At 42.8% G+C, this 24,593-nt stretch overlaps 1 protein-coding gene across 1 annotated transcript; it reads left to right on the plus strand.

The window, feature by feature from the left end:
- The first annotated feature begins 517 nt into the window (after window positions 1-517).
- PROSER1 (proline and serine rich 1) lies at window positions 518-24,015 on the plus strand. The gene is made up of 16 exons (XM_015426351.1): window positions 518-532; window positions 1,793-1,960; window positions 2,379-2,494; window positions 2,993-3,101; window positions 4,018-4,083; window positions 4,819-4,887; window positions 6,768-6,862; window positions 7,184-7,277; window positions 8,843-8,953; window positions 15,007-15,090; window positions 15,965-16,043; window positions 17,106-17,201; window positions 17,797-17,841; window positions 19,788-21,522; window positions 22,263-22,410; window positions 23,805-24,015. Exons 1-16 carry the CDS (start codon window positions 518-520, stop codon window positions 23,934-23,936), a joined length of 3,162 nt encoding a protein of 1,053 aa, XP_015281837.1. The 3' UTR covers window positions 23,937-24,015.
- The last annotated feature ends 578 nt before the right edge of the window (window positions 24,016-24,593 follow it).

The raw sequence follows: 24,593 nt of genomic DNA on the forward strand, positions 1-24,593 counted from the left end.
ATGCACAACCTACTTGCATCGGGCCAGTTGCAAGGGGTTTTTAAAATTAAAAGTGGCCTCTGGAATTATTGTTGTTTATGTAGGTACCATAGGGTTGATCAGCCATTCAGCTCCTTCCAATTTGATTTCATGCACAGGGTTTAAGAACCTTGTATTCTGCTTGTAGAGTGGCTCAGCCTTTGTGTTTGAGTGGGTGTGTTGAACTCCAGTTGAATAGGTATGTGCCACTTGAGTTATTTCAAAGGTGTAATTGGAGAAGGAAGGCTGGTGGTTCCCATGGTCTGCAGTGGGTACTGTGCTAAGGATGTGTATGTTGAGGTTTAGCTGCTAGTCAGTTTCATTGACAAGCTCTGGGTCCTTCCCTGCTCCGGGTGGCTGGGGTAATGATGACCTGCATTCTATGTTAGCTTCAATTTGGATAGTCCATGGATATATTAAGGCAAGCCCTAGTGGGAAAGACCAAAGGGCTATATGAGCAGTACTCTCTTTAGCCAATTAGGTGCTCTCAGACGTTCACATGTGGGACATGAAGGTAATAGCCCTTCCTCCACACAACCTGTATTCAGTGTCAGCTGCTTCCAAACCTGGAGCTTCCACTGAGCAGTCATAGCTAACAGGGTTATCAACTGTTGTCTTCCATGAATTTTATAGGCCCCTTTTAAAGCCAACTGTGGCTATCTCCACATCTGGGACCAGTTTATTCTTTTTTCTCTGAATTCTGCTGCCAGTGAGTGTCATTGGGGGCCCCTCTGTGAATTTGTTCTTTCTAGCCATTTTATACACATGAATCTTAATGTGTCTCATACACACACAAACACACCCTTTTTAGTTCAGAAAAATGTCCCCAGGCATTTTCTCCCTACCAGTAATGTCCAGCCTTTTAATTGTTTTGATTGTTCTTTATAGTCTCTCCTGACTTTCTGACACCATTTTTGAAATGGGGTGGCTAGAATCATCAAAATACAACAAATAGTACAACAGTTAATGTCCTAGATCTATATAAAGGTAATATAATGCTGGTAATTGTGTCTTTAGTTCCTTTTCTAATAATTTTTAGTGTGAATTTGCTTTTCAGGGGGACAACTGCTGCCACTCAGTTTAGTCAATATTTTCATTTTCTGTGACTATCCACCAAGAATTATTTCCTGTTTAGTCACTGCTAATTTAATGTAGATCCCTCCACATATGGGGGAGGGGGGTTGTAAAGCAATTTCTACTGTGGTTTGCATCACTTGACCCTTAAGCCTAGGGCTGCCTTAATTTCCCAGATAAAGGAGGCAAAGGGGTAATAGTTAGGATTTCCTAGAAGATTAATCCAAGTTGAGAGTGTGTAGCTTTAAGGTATACTGCAATTCTATTTGTATTTATTAGGAGTGAATCCTGTTGGACTTGCATCTGAATAAATGTATAGGATTCAGCTGTAATATGCAATATTTCCTAAATATATGATAGCACCAAGTATTTATTTTTTGTCAGACTGGATAAAAACTTCCAAAAATAAAAGGCACAAGTTGAGAACATTTTTAAAGGAACTGTGCTTTCCCTTTTTGTGGCTTGACAGAAGAGGACTGGGGATGACAAGGAAATAGGACTCCTGAGGAAAAGGAGAGTTCTTTGTAGTTTATTCTGTGTCGTTTGGAAGTTGGAACTGGAAGTTTTTGAAGTAAGAAACGTGTCTTGTTCTGAAACTGATGTTGTAGAATACAGTAATTCTTAATGTAATCAGAAACAGTGTTTTCTTATTCACATGTTCAAGCTCTGTATATTTCATTGTTTGTCCTTAAATGCCCAGAATTTAGAAGTTCCACAGGTACTAAGAGAAGGAATTCAGAGTAAATCTGTTGGGGGTGGGTGGGGACAAAATACCCCAACTAGTTGTGCCAAACGGAAACAGCTCGAAGTAGATCAGGTTAAGAGCTTGGGGATGTCCTTGAACATAGCTGTATCGATGGATCCACAGGTCAGTGCTGTTGGCAGGGGCACCTTTTTTGGCTACATCTAACATAAGCTGGATCCTTATTTAGACTCTTGGGACTATCTATTTGCCAGCTGACAGGTTAGGCATTTTCTGTGGCAGGGCTGGTCTTTTGGAAGGTGTATCAGAGTGGGAGTGGAGGCACCTTCACTTCCCACATTCAGGAAGGCATGTCAAACAGTCTTATTTCAGAGGGTGTTTGTAGCAGGTTAATAACACGGTTATTCCAAAACTAAATCTGAAATCAAGCAAGGGTTTTGAGACCGAACCTCTGCTGCAAAATACCATCACTTTAGGAACAAGAAACAGGTGTTGTCAAACTGTTTAGCTAACTTATTGATTCCCAACTGCAGCATAGCTTTCACTCTGTCTTGTCTCAATGTTCTTCCATCCACTTCCTTAGAAAGGACGTATTGTGGTGTACCCCTTCATAAGTGTTTATGACCTTGTGTTACTGGGGAAATTGAAACAGTTGAACATGTGCTGCTGCAGTGCCTCTTCTATGATGATCTTAGATATGTATTTCTTATACCTATCCTCCAAAAAATCCATAGAAGACTGGTGGAATGGTATACCTCCTTCTAGCAGACCTTGAACTTGGAACCTTGGATAGAGTTGCTAGATTCTGGTATTTGCTACTTCAATACTTTGTAACATAAGGCTGTATCTATGTTTTTATAACTATTCTACTAATGTTTTATTCTGCTGATCTATGACTATAATAAATGATTGATTGAGAGGGTGCTGTTTGGAGGGTAAATTGTTTTGGGAAAATAAGACTGTGTTGCTCTTATCTTTGTTACATTTTATTTTATTTTACTTGTCTTGAGTCTAAGGAGAAAATGTGGGATGTCAGATTATTAAATAAGTAAATGTGCAGAAGCTAGAGAAGGTGGGACAAGTATCTGTGAAAGAGTTCATAATTTCATTGGTTAGCTTTCAGTTCAGTGAGATGTGCTGTATAAGGAGATGCTCATTTCTTTTCTGATTTTTCTTTTTGGGTATTTTCTTCCGCAGAAGGCAATTCTACAGTAAAGGGTGCCCGGAACCAGCAAGTGGCTGTGCCTTTGAAGAAAGCAAGATGGACAAGAAAGCATTTGAGATGGTGCTTGATGAAATTAGAAGGGTAATTTGTTAGTTAAACAGTTATGTTGTAAGTGCAGCACAATGTTTAAAGAAAGGAAAATCAAAATTAAAATCGAGAGCAAGTTGTTTTGCTTGCACAGTACAATGAAAAATGCATGTTTTGAATAAAGTTATTTGGAGAATACCAGACTGTTCAAACAGTCAAGAACTGAGAAGTTGAAATACTCCTATGTACCTATGCAAAATAATACAAAATGCTTGAATTCAGTGCCTTCAGCCTCTTATTTTGTTGTGTAATAATTAAACTGTAATTACCATAATTTATTAGAAATGTGCCTTTTTATGAAAGTGTGATTCTTAGCATTTCAACAAGCGCTGTATATTTTTGTACATCCCCCTCATGCTTTGATCTTTCATTGAAGTACTCAGGTTGGATCCAGTGATTTGTCAACAGAAGGTGCTGACACAGGTGCAGATGTTTCCTGCATTTACCCCCTCCAGCAGTCCTTTCCAACCTTGGTGAAGTCTATTCCTAGAGTCACAGGACCTGCATGAACTAATAATACCACATGGCTTAGGAGGCTGCAGAGTGGCTTGCTATTGCACCTGCTAACCTGCTAGTCCACAAGAGTCTTGTGACCCTGAAGAAAAACTTTCCCAGGGTTGGAAGGGATTGCTGGGTGAGGGAAGTGTGGGACAAGACTGCAGTCTTTGCATCCCCAGTTCACTGGATCCAACCCAATGTCTTTAGGATCAGGATGTAAGTTCCTACTGAATTCAGCAAGACTTACTCCACAAATTGCTGCCGATGCTAGCCTTTTTCGGACGCACACAGGAGACTTCATTCCTATTTAATATACTATGATCCCCGATTGGCCAGTGATCTTCATTTCTGTAGTGTTGCAAAATGTAACATCTGGTCTGACTTTGATAACTATCTTTTCTGTGTTTTGTAGGCTGTGTTGATGGAGTACAAATTAAAAGCCATTGAGTATGTACATGGATACTTTTCTAGTGAGCAGGTAATGTCTAGAAAGTATAATCTCATTCAGCAATTTCATTCAGAGGTCCCTAATTCTTCTTCCATTCAATTAAGGATCGTGGGATCCATTTGCCTGTTTCGAAACACTACAGACAAATCAGAAGCTGATTAGTTTGATGTGATAGTCTCTTCTCAGAAGCTACAAACTGGGATATTTGTGAGCCACGTCTGCACTACTGATGTTAAGCAAAGTGCTGGCCTCATGACGTGCACACACCAAGGGCAGAGGGGTTCATCCCTTTGATTTACTTCTCAAGGCCATGGAAGGCAGCTGCCTTCAGTGTTTGCTTTACCTTCAGATTTGAATAACAGTAAGCAAATGTTAGCTCAAAAAGGGAACCTCCATGTTCAGAGGCAGTAAACCTCTAAATATAAGTACTAGGCACTGACATCGGGGTAAGGTCTTGGACTCTGTGCCATGTTGTTGGCCCTACAGGGCAGCTGGTCGGCCACTGTGTGAGACAAGATGCTGGGCTAGATGGACCACTTGTGTGATCCAGCAGGCCTCTTGTCACAGTACAACCCTAATATTAAAATACAGTCTTTTTGAGACTTCAGTTTATATTGAAATTTCATTTCTAGAATTTTTGAAATTCTCTATGATCAAGTTTTAAATTATTGCTAAAGTAGTTCTCATATTCTTGGAGAATTCAGTTGAGCAGTGCAGGAGGGATGCATATATGTATGATGTATAGTAGGATTTCTTTCATTGCAGATTGTTGAGTTGCTGAGGTACTTTTCTTGGGCTGAACCACAATTAAAGGCAATGAAGGCATTACAACATGTAAGTTTTCACTGAAGCATTCACTGAAGTTTTCACTGAAGATTCATTGAATTAAATGTACTGCCCTTCCTTGGAGACACATTTCCTGCATCATTCTGATTGGTGGCTCATGATGACTAGTTTTGCCTTCTGAAGAGAACATGTGTTTGCTTCCTTTGTGCTGTGATTAGCAACCTTACTCTGGTGGCAGTAGTTACGGCATATACCACACCATTGGAAAAGGTGCAGTGGCTCACGTTTCAGATGCTGCTGGAAGATTGCTGCCCAGCCTCTTCTTGAAAATTTCAGATGATGTTCAACAGTCTCCTTGAACATTTTCCTTTCATTAACTGCTGTTTCCTAAGATTTACAAGAAACCTGCCCTCTTCTCTGTGCGTAGAGGGAACTGTATGATTCCCCCATCTCTTCTGAACCCTTTTCAACGTCTGCCACATAACCATTTTCAAAGATTCACCCAGTTTTTTTCACCTTTTTATATTATCCAAATACTAGACTTCTTGGCATACGTTAAGTTTTCTTTGGAATTCTTTCAAACTTCCATCTCCTTTGGAATTGTGTTGCCTAGAAGTTCAAACAAAATGTCACCAGTGCTGAGTAAATTGCTCCAGCTTTGAAACAGATGCACTTAAGCACCTTTGAGATTTTGCTTCATAACATCACATGGCTGACTTGTGTTTACCTCACTATCTTCTATAACTCCTAAATCATCTCTCATGCTGTTGCTTAGCTAGTTATCTGCATCTTGTATCTGTGCATCTTTACTTTTTCTCCCTCTATGTAACATTTTATTTCTTGTAATTCCATTTCACTTTTTGTCGTCTCTACACATCTCTTGCAGAGTGTTCTGATAATTTTGTTAGGTCTTGATCTTTTTTTAATTCTAAATTTAACAGAGCTGGTTTAATAAGCTTTCCTGATAATTGTTACTTACAATCTTGGTGTGTTCTTGGTCTGTTTAAAAAAATGCATATTGCTCTTAGGATATGAGCTCTGATTTGAATTTCTCAAGGTGATCAAAGGGAGGAAGTAGGTTTGGCTGCTAGAAATAATTTTATTTTTCCTCTGTGCTTACAAAGCTAATACTTTTAGTGTTCAGGTATCTGTAGCTCTCTTGTAAATTCCCTTGAATTTCCTTACTTCCCCTTTCTTCCTCTCATTTAAGTAGTACACATGCTGGCTTTTGGCTAATGTTTTAAGTCCCAGTTCTGAAAAGAGATAGCTGTTTGTCCAAATCCTTCTCTCTTATTAAAGAGTGTGAGTCATTCTGACATGCTTACTTAGGCCCTTGTTCTGTCAGTGGTGCTTTTTGCCTTGTAACAACTTCCATTTTATGGCATTTTTAGCTAATAGTACAGCTGGGATCTGAAGTGTCCTTTCTGCTTATGGTAGGCACTTCCAGTTGTGGAAGAGGCCATTTTTGCCGATTCCCACCCCCTTGCTGTAATCCCCTACTTTGACTGTTCCTGGGAGTCCAAGGGGGAGGGTATGCCTTTGCAGGGAGGAGGCAGAAAGTCACCATTTATGCAGTGCATCGGATCTAATTCACACTTCTTATTTTTCCATGCTTATTTTTTGTCAGTATCTCTGCTGAGCTGAGCAGCCAATCTAGAGGTGTCCTTTGAGTTGTGCCTTCTTTCTGTGACCATAGACAGAACTTCTTTCTATGGAAAAGTCTGCCTTGCCAGAGTATAGGGAGTTGAATTAGGTAGCTTTCATGTCCATTCCTGTAAGTGGAGATCTGGTCCAGTAAGCTGTTGAAGCTGAAACATGCTCCGGAATCCAAATATCTGTTGCCATTGGCTGAAATGATTACTCTGTGAGTCTAAAGCTGACTTATGGGATAGGGACTGAGGCAACTTGCTTTTTTCTTTTGTTTCTAGAAAATGGTAGCTGTTTCTGCCTCAAAAGTGGTTAACATCCTCAACTGTTTCACTTTTAGCAAAGACAAGCTTATTGCACTAGAACTGTTGGCTTCGTAAGTATCAGCTGTTGATTTGCTTTGCATGCCTGCTGTTAATGCTCGCTTAAATCTTGTTCATGTTTTGTTTGATTATGGAGGCTTGAATGCTTAAGAAACTTGATTTAACCAATTGATGGGCTGTGACTATAAGGTGTTAAATAGTTTGCATTTTATGCTCTGTTATTTTACTTCATTTAGATATATTTTTCCTTCTAACATATAAAAATAAATGCAAATACTAAATCTGAACTGTATTGTACCCTGTTAAAATGCAGTTAGTGTTACTGAGGAGTAGTCATTCTTTCTAAATTGAAAAAAATTGCTTCTTCTTCTTAGCAATATAGTTGATGCTCAGAATTACCGACTTATTGAAGACCTCTTCAAAATTAGCCTGTCGGAGAAGAAGAGATGCAGGAGAATTCTTGAGCAGGTATTGCTGCATGGCTTGTTAGAGCTGGAGACTGATGTATATCCATAACATAGCTCAGGCCCTAAGTCCTTGTTAGGGGGTTGAAGTACTTTTCCTATGAGGAAAGGCTGGACAATCTGTGACTTCCCAGTTTAGAAGAAAGAAAGACAGCTAAGGGAAGTCATGATAAAGGTTTGAAAAATTATGCATGGGTGGAGAAAGTGGAAAGGGGATACCTCTTCCATAATACTAGAACTTGGGGGCACTCCATGCAATTGTACAGAAATGAGTTCCTGACAGATAAAAGGAAATACTTCTTTACTCAACAAGCAGTTAAAACTGTGAAATTTGCTCCTAGTGGAAGCAGTGATAATCATAAGCACAGACAGCTTTAGAAATGTGTTAGAGTTACAGTTTCATGGAGGAGAGGTTCATCAGTAGCTACTAGCCACGGTGACTGAACATAAATATAATGTTTGTGGAATTGCCCCACTGCCTGTATCTGCTAATTGTCGATTGGATTATTTGTTAGGAATTTGTTCTTATGCTATTGATGTTTTATGAATGTTTACTGTACTTGTATTTTTATCCAGTGCTATTTTAATGTTTAGATTTATTTTATGGTATAAAATTGCTCAATGTTTTATTGTAAACCTCTCCAAGACTGCACATGAGAAGATGTAGTATAGACATCTAATAAATAAATAAGAGGCAGCAGACCTCTGAGTACCAGTGGTGGGCGGCAGCAGAGGAAAACCTTGGCCTCTTTGCCTTGTTTGGCTTCTAGGGCAGTTGGTTGGCCACTGTGTCAAACAGGATGCTCGACTAGATGGACCACTTGTCTTGCGTTCTTACAATAGGGACACAGGGATGAAATGCCACAGAACTAAGTCATAATTCTTTTCAGGATGGTTTTCTGAATTTTGTGTTGAGGCACTCTTGCACAATATAAAAACAAAAGCTGAACTAAATTGTGGCTACACATAAGTCCAGGGGACAGTTTGAATGGGGCTAGGGCAATGTAGGTAACGAGTTGCGTGGGGCTAGGGCAGTGTAGTGTCATGCTTGCTGAAAGCTTCCAGAGGGAAACGGGTACTCAATGCTGCAGTGAAGGAGGAGATAGGCACCAGGAGGCCGCCTCCATGGATGTTGCAAGAAATGCGAAGGGCAAGTGTTGGCGAGAGCAAGTAGAATTGGGGGTGGCGGGGCTAAGATAAAGCGGGTTCTGGGCAAGAAAGCCTTGAATAAGAACATGGTGTTCTTGTTAGAGCAGGAGTTGAAGAGAGACTTATCGGACATTGTGGGAAGTGGGGTTAGACGTGCTGGGCCTAGGAGGGCATTTCACAGTAGGTATTCAGAAGATCTTATTTGCATAGCTGCATTGTGTAAAAGGCAGAACTGGGTTCCTAAAAGCTGAGACAGTGTGGGAAACAGGTGCGTTTAGAGAAAAGCTACCTGTGAAGAATCTGGTAGTCTGAATTTTATCATTCAGGCTGTACCTTCATAAACCTTGGCTGTTTATCCACACACACACCGGGATGTGAGAAGTCAATCTGGTTGGTGTTTGTTTTGTTCTTATATTTCAGGCTTCCAAAGGAGGTTGCAAAGCACCTCATGCTATGATATCTTCCTGCGGTATGATTCCTGGAAACCCTTATCCCAAGGGGAGGCCCAGCAGGATAAATGGCATTTTCCCAGTAAGCATTGTCTTAATGAATTTTGTTCATGTTCAGTTTGGGGGGAGCTGCTGGGATATTAACTCCTCCCCAAGTAGCATTGTGTCTAGAATGATTATGCTTTTGTATTTAAGCAGAGGCTGCCAAGAAATCTCTCTCTTTAAGTTTTAAAGACCTGTCTGAATAACAGAAACAGTTCATGTTCAGTCTTCTGTGCTGTCCCACATGGGTGGGGGAGACACTGCTCTTGTGCAAGCCAGACATCGGAGGCTCTCTTACAGCTACTCTAGAATTTTCTGCCCTCCAAAGGGAGCCCCTCCCCTGCAGAGCTCGTTAGAGGCCGTTTTCCCGCCTGTCACATGCTCTGCAAGGAGGAGCTCCCCCTTTCCCTCAGTCCTTTCTTTGCCACCAAATTGTGAGGACAGGTTCTCTACAGCTCTATGTATCATGAGCTTTTCTCCAAGTTTCCTTTCTTCTGGGCTCTCTCCTTTTTGGGGGTAATGTTGCTGAGGGCTTTATTTAAAAAGTGTTCCCAGTGTGGTATTAAAATGACCCATTCAGATGAGCACCTACTCTGCCTTCTCTGCTTGGGTGAGGCTCATAATACAGTCACGTGCAAGATCTGCCTCCAATTTACCCCAAAAGCCTGCTCAGACTGAGCAGCACGCTTAAAGGTGAGTTTATGGGAGAAAGCACTCTCTTGTTCTAATTAGCCCAGCAGCAAAAACATCTGCCCCAGCAGAGCATAAGCAATCCTTGCCTTCAAAATCACCAGTTCGAACCAACCAACCTGCAAGTCCACCATTGAGCACCTTGGTTCTGTGGTTCCAGGGACAGAACTGAAGCATTTGCTCAGCTGAAGGCTGCACATTGGAGCCCCAACCTAAGAAAGCACGTTCCAGGTCCAAACATAAGGAGAAGCAGTGTTCCAATCCCAGGACACTATCTGAATCAATTGACTCTGGTTCCAGCCAAATCAGCTGCAGTTCCAACAGAACGGAGGGGAGTCTCTCTACCACGAACTCCTTCTCCACATGCCTCCCCAGCTCATTTGCTCTCTGAAAGGGAATTGGAAGCCTAGCCAGGGTGCTTTGGCAGGTCCAGCAGCTAGTCGTCCGTTGGAACCATCCTCCTGGACCTCAAGAATAGGGCAACTGGCAGTCGCAAAAAGCATCTCCAGCACCGAGGCACCTCTCTTCACAGAACCGTGACACTGCAGGTCTGCCAGTTTGGTATCCTCCTGCAATCTCTCCTCCACCCCCACCCTTATAGGGCATTTGGATTCTGAGGAAGAGCAGGATTTGAGAGCTGACTCCCCTTCTGGTCCGAGCTCAGACATACCACCAGACCCTTCACCTGATGATACTGTAAGGGACCCTGATCCGATTCACTTAATGACGTTCTTAAGCTCTATGGAGTGAATGGCTGAATTGCTGGAAATAGAGGTGATCTCCATCAATCCAAGATCTCAAGACAAGATCTTAGGCAACCTCTGTACATAGTTACCGGGTATAATTGCCTTCCCTGTCCTGGAGGGTACTGGGGACATCTCCAAGGCCCTCTGGCAGAAGCCAGCTAGCATGGCTGCCACATTCCAAAAAGTGGAAAATTTATGCAGAGCGCAACAAGAAGGTCATACCTTCCTCCAGCTTCATCCCTTGAAGCTGAAGAGATGCAGGTGAAACAGCGTACATGGATGCATTCCTCACCAACTGATAGAGAAGGGCAAAAAATTGATGCACTTAGTAGAAAAGGTTACTGTTCTGCTGCACTCAACCTGCTCATTGCCAACGATGGTGCAATTATGGGAGGATACCAGTTGTACCTCTGGGAAGAGAGCTTCTATCTGAAGACAAGAAGCCTTTGGCTAAACTTCTCCAAGCGGAAGCATTGTGCTTTTCCAAGCAACAGATGAATTCAGGCAGACACTCCGCTGACTCCTCCTCCAGGCCCATGGCTTCAGCACTCGTACGGAGAAGGTATGCTTGGCTGTGCTCCACGACTCTCCCTTCTGACACTAGGCAGAGAGTGGAAGACCTCCCATTTGAGGGAATGACACTATTTGCTTTGTCGACTGACAGTTATCTCTAATCCAGAAGAACAAGCAAGCAGGTCATTCATTCGGCACCACAGCAGGTCCACCACTCTGTACAGACCTCAGCAGTCATACAGATTCCACCAATCGCAGTTGCCATACTCTTGGCACTCACATCAGCAGCCACACTTATCAAAGTATCCTATACTTTTCAGGGTCTATGGCTCAAGGCAGCTGCAGGTCCAATCATAGACAGTTGGGCTCACAACATCAGCCACTTCCTAAAGAGCCACAGCAGGCTCCAAAAGGTTCTTTATGACTAGGGCCCGTAATAGACCAGTCAGCTATCATCTTTAAAGACAGGTTGGCTGTTTTGAGTGACAAATGGCAGGAAGTAACTCATGACATTTGGGTTTTGTCAATTGTTAGTTTGAGTTACAGACCAAAGTTTTGGCGGTGGCCACCCCTCCAGCATGTGGATCAGGCTCTGAATAACTCCATACCTGAGTTGGAACAGGAGCTGTCATCCCTTATCCAAAAGCAGGCAGTACAGAGAGTCCCTGATTCGGACGCAGTCACAGGTTTTTACTGATGTTTTTTTCCTAGTACCGAAAAAAGATGAAGGTTTTAGACCAATCCTGGACTTAAGGGATCTGATTTTTTTCCTGAATGTTAGAAAGTTCAAATTTTTTTTCCTAGTACCAAAAAAAGATGGAGGTTTTCGACCAATCCTGGACTTAAGGGATTTTAATTTTTTCCTGAATGTTATAAAGTTCAAAATGTTGTCTTTGGATTTAGTCTTACAGCTGTTAGCATTAAACTGTTGGTTTTGTGTACTTGTCCTTCAGGACACTTATTTCTATATACCTGTCCACCCCGTTCTTGCAGGTTCTTGCACTTTAAATATAATCATGTTTCTCACCAGTACATGTCCCTTCCATTTGGGTAGGCAACTGCCCCATGAGTATTTTCTAAATATCTTGCGGTTGTAGTAGCCCATCTAAGGTCTAAAGGTTGTTCTGTTTGCCCATATTTGGATTACTAGCTCATTACTACACCTTCCTGTGGGGAACTAGACTCGCAGGTTTCCCTGATTATACAGATGTGCCAGGAATTGGGTTTGGTAATTAACAGCAAGAAATCACGCCTCCAACCTACTCAGATTTCCTTTATTGGAGCCCTTCTGGACACCACAGGGGCCAAAGTTTTCCTACCAGTAAATAGAGCTTTACACATCAAGGCATTGATTAGGTGCCTGCCTCACAACAAATTTCAATCAGTCCTTTTCTTTCAGAAGCTGTTAGGACTGATGGCTTCTACCACAGCCACAATCACGCATGCACACCTAAGAATGCGACCTTTGCAGAATTGGTTTTTAAGTAAATTTCCCCCTGCTCTGCTTTCCCAGTATACTAGGTTCACAGTCCCTAGGTCCATGGTATGGCAGTTGGGCTGGTGGGTGTGCAATAGTAACCTCTTAGCTGGAGTAACATTTGGGGGGAAGGATGCCTCAGCTTTCTGTCACCTCTGATGCATCCTTGCAGGGCCGGGGAGCCCATTGTTGGTCACTTTCTGTTCAGGATATGTGGTCGTTAGAAGAAATGGCTCTTCATGTTAACCTCTTAGATTTGCGTGTCATATGTTACGCCCTTACCTCGTTCACAGGGCTCACCAAGGGAAAAGTCATTCAGGTCATTACAGACAATACTACAGCAATGACCTATATAAACTGACAGGGGACACGGCCTCAGCAGCCCCATGCAGGGAAGCCACTCGTATTTGGGAATTGGCCATAGCTGAAGGATCCTCCCTTCAAGCAGTACATGTGACAGGCAATGCTCCCTCTAAGCTGTGGAGTCTTGTGAGCAAAAATTCTACTTTGTGAGCTTCTGGCATTAAAGTTGTGAGCAAGCGATTTGGCTACTGCATAAATTAGTTTGCTCTGGAGCCATCCGTCCTAAGCGAAGTCAAAAATGTGTGAGCTGGAGGCTAAAAAAACTGTGAGCTAGCTCACACTAACTCAGCTTAGAGGGAACACTGGTGACAGGTAGTGCCAACACAAGGGCAGACATCCTCAGCAGAATGGGGCAGTCAGAACACGAACAGTCTCTGGGGAAGAACGATATCCTCCCAGTTTTCCAACAGAGGGGTTTTCTGGGAGTGGACCTTTTTGCCACCCATGCCAATGAGAAAGCCCCGACATTCTGTTCCAGGGCAAGTACCGATCATCTTTCTCTAGGGGATGCCTTCCAAATTCGCTGCAATATAAGAAAAACTGGAGATAGGCGACCTAAGAAGGTATAAACATTCAAGTACTATAATGTATATGCAAATGTAATCAACTTTATATTAAAGCTCAGAATGTACAAAATTACAATATTAGGGCATAATAGCCAGAGGTATACAAAATTACAATACAAAAGCTCATTAATCAGAACATAACAATGTAGCAGCAATATAGAAACAGTTCAGCAATATATAATATTATAACTAACCTTCCTAGTTCATAGAAGCACCTTCTCCTCTCAGGTTGCTACAGATAGTAGTGGGACTAGCCCTTAGTTTCTATGGAAAATCTGTCATTTTGGACTTCTCTGCATAATGCTAAGCTCAAGGCTAAGGAAGTCTCTGTGCTTAGCATTATGGTCCAAAATGACCTGAGAGGAGAAGGTGCTTCTATGAACTAGGAAGGTGACATTATAAACCAAGAGATATCAAGACACAATACATGTTGATTTGCTTCTGATGAAGTTTCACCACGAAACAAAGTGAAAGCCGGCTGCTTTGTTAACTGCTTTGTAAACTGCTTTGTAAATTGTTTCTATATTGCTGAACTGTTTCTATATTGCTGCTACATTGTTATGTTCTGATTAATGAGCTTTGGTATTGTAATTTTGTATACCTCTGGCTATTATGCCCTAATGTAATTTTGTACATTCTGAGTATTAAGCTTTAATATAAAGTTGATTATATTTGCATATACATTATAGTACTTGAATGTTTATACCTTGTTAGGTCGTCTATCCCCAGTTTTTCTTATATTGCATCCTTTATACTGGGAGGTCTGTGTTTCCTGTTTGTGCAGTTCCAAATCCGCTGGGCAGGAACCCTGTTTTATGCCTTCCCGCCATTCCCGCTTATTCACAGGGTATTGACCAAAATACAAAAGGAGCACACATGTTGTATCCTGATCACTCCCTTTTGCCCCAGACAAGTCTGGTTTCAGGTCTTCCTATCATTATCCAAGGGCCTCTACGTACACTTTCCCTTAGCTGCAGATTTACTTCGCAGGGGACCTGTCATCCACCACGAGGTGATTAGGCCCAAGTTGACAGCTTGGCTGTTGAATGATCCCAGTTTCGGTTCTCCGACCAGGTAGCCAATGTCCTTCTTACTGCCCATAGACCCTCCACTAGGACGTCATACATGAATGGGTCCGTTTTTCTAATTGGGCAGGGAGTTCACACAGAAAATTGTCTTATTACCTTGGTATTAGAATATCTACTGTCTCTTAAAGAATCTAATCTGACGGTTTCTTCCCTTAAGGAACATTAAGTCGCTATATCTGCCTATCATACCAAGATCCAGAACAAGACGCTGTTTTCTCACCCAGCGTCCAAATGTTTTTTGAAGGGGTTGTTTAATTTGTTTCCTCCATTACCACATATAGTGCCACAGTGGTCCCTTTCAATGGTTCTCTCCCAGCTCATGCTAGCCCCATTTGAACTGCTGGGTTCTTGTAAGAAAATGTATGACTCTGAAGTCCTGCTATTTGGCTGGTAATCTGCCATAGTTGTCAACAGTTAACAATAAAGTACTATGTCATTTGGTTGCATTTGGACGAAGGCCTTGTATTATAGCTGCAACCTTAAAGAGACCAAGGGTCTGTCCTCCCCCCCCAAAAAAGTTTTTAGGTTGCTTACTGCACCTGGTTATTCAAACAAGAGGGGCAGATCTTTCATTTCTATGTATGGCATGTTTTTGCTTTTCACAATACATAGAATTAATTGCTTAGTAGTGAATTCTTTGTATGTTCTAGGGGTCACCTATCAAAAAGGAGAATGAAGAGTATACAAATGAAGGCAAAGGAATCGCAGCACGTATTCTTGGCCCATCCAAACCAGTATGTCTTAGTAATTATCATTTTTAAAAGATACTATGGTGGCCATTATTCATGTTGTTGTAAATAAAATGCAGTTCATTGTGGCAGAGAATTAGATATAGAGTTAAAAGAGCAATAATGGGTTGCATCCTGCTATTTCTAGGTGCAAGGATCACTGGATTCCCCCCATCCACCCTCTCCTCCCATCCCCTCTGGAGCCATTTCTGATCCCAGAAAAGCTTACTTCCAGGGTTGAGGGACTTTTATGCACGAATAGCTGCATCAGCTAGGTGGCTATAGTGGGCAGAGGGAAGGGGGCAAAATTGCTCCTTTCTTTCCCCTCCACGAGCAGAGCTCAGTGCACTCAAGGTGCAAAAAGGGTGTTCTTGTTCCTTTCCCCATCAGAGACGCTCAACTGGTGGTGTTAATTCATGCAGATCCCTCAGCCATGAGATTAAACATCCGTGTGATCACAAATGGCTCTGGGAAGGGAGAGGAGGGAAAATCCCAGACTGTCACTGTTGTCTGCTAGTGGTTTGCGAGTGGTTTGTGAAGCACTTGGGTGGGTACAATAATTAAGTTTAAGGGAGAAAATGTTTCAAAATGGCCTTGAGGAAGACAAAAGGGCCACCAGGAGGAGGAAGGGGAAGGTTAGAGGTGGTTTTCAGTATCCAGGGAAGGGGGTATGTCAAAGACCTGAAACTCAGTAGGTGACACTTGGCAGGCAGTTTTTGGCTAAAAAGTTCTTCCCATGGCAGTTGTTGAGTACTGAAAATTAGTATAAATCTTCTGATATCTACTGTGCAATACATTGAAGGTATATGTTGCAATTACTTCTGTATTATCTTAATACGCAACGACTTGGGTTTGCCTAAATATGGTCCCTCTTCCTCAGGCTCCAGCAACATACAATCCGCACAAGCCTGTTCCTTATCCTATCCCTCCTTGCCGACCTCATGCAACCGTTGCACCAAGTAAGCTGAGGGCTGTCTGCTGTTATTTGTCCTCTGATAATATTTCTACTGTGGAAGAAATGTACAACCCTGATATGCAATAGCCTCAGCTGTAATTTTTTGTGTCATGGAAATTTATGGTGTCTGGTTATTTGAGTTTTTTTTAACTCTGTGCATAATATTCATAGCTCTTCTCCTTTGAATCTGTCCTGCTTGGTCTCCCGTAGCTGCGAGCACAGAGCTGAAAATCAGTCCGGCATAGCACTGAATGTGTTGTATCAGAGAACCGTTGTAATGTCCTCAGTCTTGAGACTGATGCTGTCTCTCCCAGAACTCTTCAACAAAGTTTACTCATTCTGCATGTCTGTACTCGAGTTTTAACTTGAGGGAAAGCTTAGGGGCATTTCAGGGCTGAAGACTCTGTTCCCATTTAAGCAACAAAGGTGGCAGAACTTTGAAATGTGCAATATTGGCACAATAGGTCAGGGAGACTGAGGGCTCTGAGAAGAAGAGCAAAAATCAGACCCTGTGAAGCAAGTAAAAGCCAGCATGGTGTAATGGTCAGAGCCCTGGGCTAGGAAGATCTGGGAGACCCAAGTGTGAATCCCCACTCTGCCATGTGAGCTAAACTGGGTGATCTTGAGCTAGTCAGTCTTTCTCTTAGCCTAACTTTCTTCAGAGGAGGGTGGTTGTGAAGATGAACAGAAGGAAGGGATAATAATTGTTGTGTAAGCCGCTTTGGGGTTCCCATTTGGGAAAGTGGGCTATAAATAGCCAAATAAATAAGTATTAAAATTCTCTCTTGGCGTCTTCTAGTTTATAAATATTCGGCTGAAATTCCTCACACTTGGAAGACTGAGGTTTAGACATTTTCTTTTCTGTTTTTTGAAAAGTTAAGCTAAAAGCTCAGGAGGCTTTAAAGGCCTACAAATTCCATACAAAAGGCAGTATTCTGCATTTTGGCTTACAATTACAGTTGTACAAACACTTTGATATATAGAGAGTAGATCTGCCACCCAGGGATTTGTCTGTGTAACTGTATTGTTGCATTGTCATTTATTGTCACCTTTTTGTCTTTACCAGGTGCTTTCAACAATGCTGGTCTTGTTCCACTAGCCAATGTCATAGCCCCTGGCTTGCCAGCTCCACCACCATACACTCCTAGTCATGTAGGAACAGGTAAAGCAGGTATCCTACTCATGACCTTGGTTATGCTCCAGAGTAACCAAGGGGAGGGGGGAGGGGCTGTGCACATGGCTTGGGGCTGCAAGCCTTTAGCAAGCTCCTTCCTTCAGCAATGGAAACAGCTCTATCTGATAGCTGCTGCTGTGGTTTCAGTACAAGAAGGGAGAAGAAAGTTTGTCCCAGGCTGGGCTTGAGTTTCTGCTGTGTTATCAAGAGATGCCAAAGTTGCTGAGGCAAAAATGTGAGGAGAGGTGCCTCACATGGGGAAGAGTGCCCCCCCCCCCGAAGGGCATGCCTCCTCAAAACTCTAGAAAAGCTAAAGTTTGAACCATAGGGTAGGGGTGTCCTGCTGTAGTGCATCCTGGATGTAAACGTCTTCTACGGCAGAAGGGAACCACTGCTCATGGGGGCACTCTTAGGGCTATTCTCCACCCCCAAAATTAGTGAGTCCAGCGTCCCCTCACAGGGTTACCATGGGGTTGGGCAGAGATCATGAGAAATGCCTGGTTCTTATCCATAATGGTAGTAATGATTGGCATTACGCTTGTTCCCATTAAATGTAAAACCATGAATTATGTTCTTTATGTAGAAAATGAAGAGGTTTCCAATCAGGCAAAATCTTCCCAAAGCCAAGGTAAGCTGTACATCTATCAACCCTAGCTATAATAAATTAAAATACATATCTGTAAGAAAAGCCTACGTTGAGAATTCTGTTGAATACTGCTTTAGAAAAGAATCCATTTATAGTTTAATAGCAATTTTAAGGTAAGCTGAAAGTAATAACAGGCGCATAGAATTCTTTTCCAGTGATGAGTCTCAACCAGCAACAACGTAGGATTACATGTCATAAATGGGAGGCAGAAAGAATAGCCTTGAATATTGTGAGAGAAGTTCCACACCTGCTTTGTAGACTTGTCCATTTAGGGATGTGATACATCATTTAAAAACAGCTTGCCTTCTGGTTTACAACACTACAGTGTATTCACCAAAGTTACAGTGTATTCACCAGATTGTCCTTTGTCCAAAAGGGATTAACACTGTCAGGATGAACTCTAGCCAGGATGGTCAATTAGGAATGGAAATGAATGGATTATTCTAATATAAATTATTCAGGGGTCCAAGATCCCAGACACTCTAAGTGGCACTCTTGCTATAGTAAGGTGTCAAGGTTTCTGTCACACACCCTTAATCCAGTGGGGGAGCCTGTGCTCCTGAAGCTGGCTTCCAAGTAGTTAAGTGCAGGTAACTGGGAGCTGATGTTTATGTCTGCACATTCTTTTTAAAAGGCAGTTTGTATTCCGTGCCCAAAAGAAACAATAAGATTTATCCCACTAGAGTGCACCTCAAATAGTTACATGGGCCATAATAGATTTTGACTAGCACTAAGCAAGCCACCACCCCATGGTGATACCAGGCTTCACCCTCTGAAGGTGGCTGACTCCACTATGGGCCATGTAAATGTTTGAAGGAGTGATCAGAACACCATTTCTCAGTTCTTGTGTGGGCTGAGAAACAACATTAAATCTCCTCTCCGCCCCCTCCCCAAAAGTTTCTTCATTGCATCTCAGAAGCTTGCAATGGGGAGATTTTCAATGGGAGATCAGGGTTAGAATGCTATCCTTAAGCCCAGAGGATGCCTGAGAGTCAGTGTTCCAATCCCCCCTCCCCCATTTCTCACCGTGTTCCTCTTCTGGGAAGGGGTGAGCAATTGGGGGGGGGTCAGAATGCCTCCCGTACTGCCCCCCCCCTTCCAGCCTCATGGAGAGTCATAACATAACTCTGCCAAGTCACACGTAGTATAACCATTGTTTACACTAATGTGTTTATTTTGCATACGTGTTCAATTTGTATGTCACTTTGGACCTAATATTTAAGGATGCACATAATTTGGAAGATGCAAAAAGAGAAACGAGGGGATGGCTAGAGGAAATCAGTACCTGAGATCAGGAGAAAGGCAGGCCAATATGTACATCACAAACATCACTTTGCCTGAACTCTAGAGTTCTCCAGATTCTTTCTGTATTTGTTCCAAAAATATTTTCACAATCCTGAAATTCAGTGGAAGTCTTTTTTTAAAAAATCTGCTTCACAAATTAATTGCCGTGTAGTGAAGCTAATCTACGAAGGCAGGAAAGATAACTGAATAGGTTTTCAAAAATATGTTCACAATCCTGAAATTCAGTGAAAGTCTTTTTTAAAAAAAATCTGCTTCACAAATTAATAGCCTTATAAGGATTGCCCTGTAGTGAAGCTAATGTACGAAGGCAGGAAAGATAACTGAATAGGTTATATGGGTGTCTTTTTTTCCTTTACATGACTTTATACATATGCAGATGTTGTGAACTTTGAGGGGGGGAAACAAATTTTGCTTGTTCTATAGTTTGAACATTTCAAACAGTAACTGAACTGCTGGTCATGTCTCACTCTTGCATACCATTTTTTTTGTAAGTTGTGGTGCACTCTTTTGTTTTGCTCTTATGCCTATGAGTTGCTGCGTGAATTGTGTTAGAATGCATTCGTGTTGAATACAAGCATTTCCACTGGTTTCCAAGAATTCTTACTGGTTTTGTTTCTTTCCAGCTTTTGCTACACAAACGAATCATCTCTTTACACCTCATGGTTCTATCCCTGCTGCTACTTCAGCCCCTACCCCACCATCTGTTAAGGCAATAAGCCACTCATCGACACTCGCATCTCCAGCCATCCCAGGGCTAAGCGTCTCCACCCCTGTTCTCCCCGTCTTCCCTGGGCAGGTCATCTCCTCCGTCCATCTGCCTCAGCCGTCATCAACGCCTACCCCCACTGTTGTCAAATCCCATTCCTTGCCTACCGTTCCTACCACATCCACTCATTGCGCCACCTCTGCTCCCCTCCCTGCCACTTTCTCTGGGCTGTCTTCTGTGCTGCCTGCTGCAGCAGCCCCTCAAGGGCTTTCCACGCCGTGTGCCACTCCTGCAGCTAACGAAGCTTTTGCATCTGCCTCAGCACCCTTTGCCAGCCTGCCTTTTCCTGCAGTGTCTGTCGCTACCTCTGCCAGCAACTCCAGTTCATTGTCATCTGCTTTCACTGGCCTTCCTTTGTCCTTGACTCCCACTCCGCAGGGGATAGCTAGTCCCATTCCCTCTGCCATTGCTGGTTCTCCCGCCACTAGCCTCCCCTGTCCTCTTAACTTGCCCAACCCTCTTCTGTCTGTCTTAAAGGGGTTTCTGTCAGTAAACGACAGTTCTGTCATGAGCTCAACGGCTTTGCCTTCTGCCATGACAGCCGAGCTTGCGTCTTTGTCCAGTCTCACGAGCCAGAACTCTGAAGCTTCCTCTTCATCCAGTAACAAATGTTACACTCCAACTGCGACGTCTGCCCTTCAGCATCCTTCCGCTCCAGGACTGGCCATTTTCCCTGGGCTCCCATCTCAGTCTGCAGCTAGCAACAGTGCAGTCCCACCTGCATTACCAACACTGTCCCCACTGGCCACGTTGCCATCCTCCGTTATTCCAGTCAGTGGTGCCTCCTCAGTTGCTCTTTCTCATTGTGCGAGCCCCGCTAATCCTGAGCAGCATGTTTCATCCACCCCGACAGCCCCAGCCCTTCCAGCTCTGGTCAAAACGGAACCCACCAGCCCTACCCTTTCAGGTTTCAAAGGCCCTTTGCATTCCACTGGGCCTGCTCACAGTACTTCTAGCTTATCAGCAGCACTTGGGCATGTGTATACCTCCACTAGTTCCTTGCCAGTCAGCCTCCCCAGTTCCCTGAACCCAGCACTCTCCAGCCTGTCCTCCTTGAGTGCTCCCCTCAACAGTTCCCCTTCCATTGCTCCCCACGGCTCGTCTGCTCCCATAGCTCCTGTATATAATGCACTCCCACCTTTTACTTCACTGACCAGCAGCTTTGCTTTTCCTGGCAACCCAGCACTTACCCCGGCAGGGTCTCTGCTGCCCATTCCGCCCACGACGTCATCGGCCATCTCCGCGCCTCATGCCAGCTCCACCAGCACCGTCCTCCCGACGCTCATTGCTTCAGCGGCTGCCCCGGCGCCACCATTCTCCCTTAACCTCTGCAGCGCTGTCCCTTCCCTGTTTTCTGTGCCTCAGGTCCCTCTAGGCTCATGCAGCTCATCCTTCCCACCTTTCCCTGTCTCTAACACTCCCTCTGTCACTCCTGCTCTCCCTTCTTTCCCTGGGCTCCAGGCATCTTCTACAGTAGCAGCAGTCGCCCCGCTGCCGGCAGCTGCCACAGCCCCAGCGCCAGCTCCAGTGCTGCCAGGGTTTGCCTCGGCCTTTAGCTCAAACTTCAACTCCGCACTTGTGGCCCAGGCTGGGTATGTTGCTCACCTCCGAGATCAGTCTCTTTGGCAAATGGTTTTATCGTTTATATGGGGGTGTGGTTTCTAATCATAATGACAAAGTGCATTACATACTCCAGTAATTCTGTGGCCACCTTCAGAAAAGCATAGCTGGAAAACTGTTAGATTTCCTTACGATCTATCCCAGGGTGTGTGTGGGGAGGGGGTCTTTAGCAGAGTTGCAGGAAATGTCTTTTGTTTCCATATCCAAGGTCTTTAATTACAGGTGGGTTTTGAAAATTCTTAAAACACAAACTGCCAACAATAGTATTCGACAGTGTCTTACAATTTTCTGTTGTCTGAAGTGTTGTGGTTAGATTGTCCAGCTAGATCTGGGAGATCCAGTTTCAGATCCTCACCCTGCCATGGAAGTTCATTGGGTGTCCTTGGGCCAGTCACGCATAATCAGCCTAGCCTGCCTCACAGGGTTGTTGTGAGGATAAAACAGAGGAGAGGAAAACGACACGGGCTGCTTTGGGTTCCCCTTGGGGAGAAAAGCAGGGTATAAATAAAATAAATATCAAATATTGGCAACAGAATTTCTGTGTTTAAAGAAGTCCTCTAATGGATCAGAGCTAAGTACAAACATAAATGTGCGGTGCCTCTAAGCTGTACAGCCATAGCTTGAAATGCAGTCCCTTTCAGATTCTTCAGAACTTTTGTATGTAAAATGTTGCTAGGTCAACAGTGTTGAATGTATTCTGTATCTATTTCAGCCTGACTTCTGGGCTTCAGGCCCCTGGAAATACAGTTTTCCCAGGACTCCTCTCTCTTCCTGGCATCCCTGGACTTGCCCAGAGTGCCACACAGTCTTCCCTGCAGGAACTGCAGCACAGTGCAGCCGCACAGACAGCATTGCTACAGGTAAAAACAACATTTTTTAAAATAATGGATGCCATGGGAGAGTTGGGAATTTGGGGAAATTAGTACCTAAATACAAAGAAACTGCAAGAACTGTATGCCCCAAGTCATAACTTCTGCTTCTGAGAAACAGCTAAGGAGGTGCATGTAAAATGCATACTTGTTAATTTTCTGGAAAATTTGGACTGGAGTACAAAAGCAGGACCTGAGCTACTTCATATGGACACAATATAGAGGCAGCTGTGTGGGGGAAGGTACGACTTGAAATCTGCAAACTTAAGTGTCACTCAGTTTTCTTTTTATATTTTTTGAAATAATTACAAAATGAAAAATTTGAATTGGAAAATATTCTGGAGGAAATTCCCATTTCCTGTAGTAGAGCATGTATTGATTCAGCATGTTTATTTTGACTTATATTTAATGGTAAACAAAACTTTTTTAATGATATGTGCCAGTGGCAGACACGTGAACTGAAATATTTGATTGGGGAAAGGTAAACCAAATGTTTAATATTTTTATTGGAATTGTGCTTTAAATAAAGACAATTTTTTTACATTGTTCACATCTTTAAAAAAAACAACTCAAAGGCATTGAAAACTGTTGACGCTAATTTTAGCACAGCTAAAGAATTGTGGAAGATACGCTGTGGGCGTGACTTGTCCACTAATCTGTTTCAACAGAACTCTGCTCTCTTGCTCCTCTATTTCACTGTCACTCTCCGTAACATTACTTGTTAGTTCCGTATTAGATCTGTGATTACAGTATTCTAGCCACTGTACGACAGGAGACATATACACTTTGGCTATGCACATCAAGTCAAAACCAAAGGTGATCATAACTTTATTTTTAAAATTTGGATTGTTTGTTTTATACCACCACCTCCAAGTTTACAAATCAGTAGAACATATATGTATTATCTCACAAGTCATAGAACATTGGGCTACAATGTGGGAGACCCAGGTTTGAATTTTCACTGTGCGCTGAATCTTGCTGTGTGACCTTGGCCCAGTCATAAACTCTCTCTCAACCTAACCTACCTCATAGGACAACTGTTAAGTTAAAATGGAGGAAGGGAGAATAATACTATACTCCACTTTGGGGTCCTCATTGGGAGAAAAACATCTAAATACAATTAAGATGTATAAAAATCTAAATACAGATCCTAAGGATTATCACCTTTGACTATCAAGCTAACCTAATGTTGCATAGGCAGTGGTATCAATTTATGGTTAATTTTATGTAAAAATGAACTTTTAGAAATGGAAACACAGATTTTTTCTGGTTCACATTTCTGGTCATATTTGAGTGTTAAGGGAGAACAGCACTGCGTGTGTGTGCGTGCGTGCTGGGTTTTTTGTTAACATTCTGGTTTTGTGTGTGTGTGTGTTTTCTTAAAGGCCCACTCAGCTTCTGCTCTAGAAAACTATACATCTCAGCCTGATGGTTTTACTACATACCCACCAGCATCAGGAACTCCAGGAGCAGCTTTTACGTTGCAAGCGAGTCTGCCCCAGAGTGGATGGCAATAAACTACTTCAGTTTCTCATGCAGAGAGAGTCCTTCCCGAAGAATGTTGTGGCAGCTTGGCAAAGCCACTGATGGTGCTCCCATTGAAGGTTTTGGAAAATATTTACTTCAGTGTGTACCACTGAAGAGGAAGAGAAGGAGGATTCTGAGAAGCTGTTTCGGACACACTACAAAAGACAAACTATTTCACTTTTTATCAATAAAAAGTACTGGGTGTCCCTAATTCCATTTTTAGCTAGTAAAAGTTGAGGATACTTGGATCTTCACATGATCCAGTCTAGGGGTCAGTATTTTTTTTAAAGTGGTTTGGGGTAAGAAATGTTACATGAACTTTTCAGGACTAATTTAATCCCATGTTTGAAATGTGGGTTTTGATTATTAAAAAAAATCAGAGGCTGCCAGAATGTCAGATGTTCTCCTTTCTCCCCACTTCATGTTACATATCAGATTCATTGCTGATCTTCCCAGGCTATAGAAACTAATACTTTACACAAAAGGCAGAGTCAATTCCAACCCTCTGCCTTTCATTTTTTAATGTTCTGCATTGCCTTTCCAATTCATGGTTGCACATCTGTATCTAAATGCTATAAAATACTATAATATGTATGAAATTGCCCCTATTCTTTACCTGAACATGTTTCCAATTGTAGGCTGCGATC

This window comes from Gekko japonicus, unplaced genomic scaffold (assembly GCF_001447785.1).
Source record: "Gekko japonicus isolate JY-2015 unplaced genomic scaffold, Gekko_japonicus_V1.1 scaffold719, whole genome shotgun sequence".
NCBI lineage: Eukaryota > Metazoa > Chordata > Lepidosauria > Squamata > Gekkonidae > Gekko > Gekko japonicus.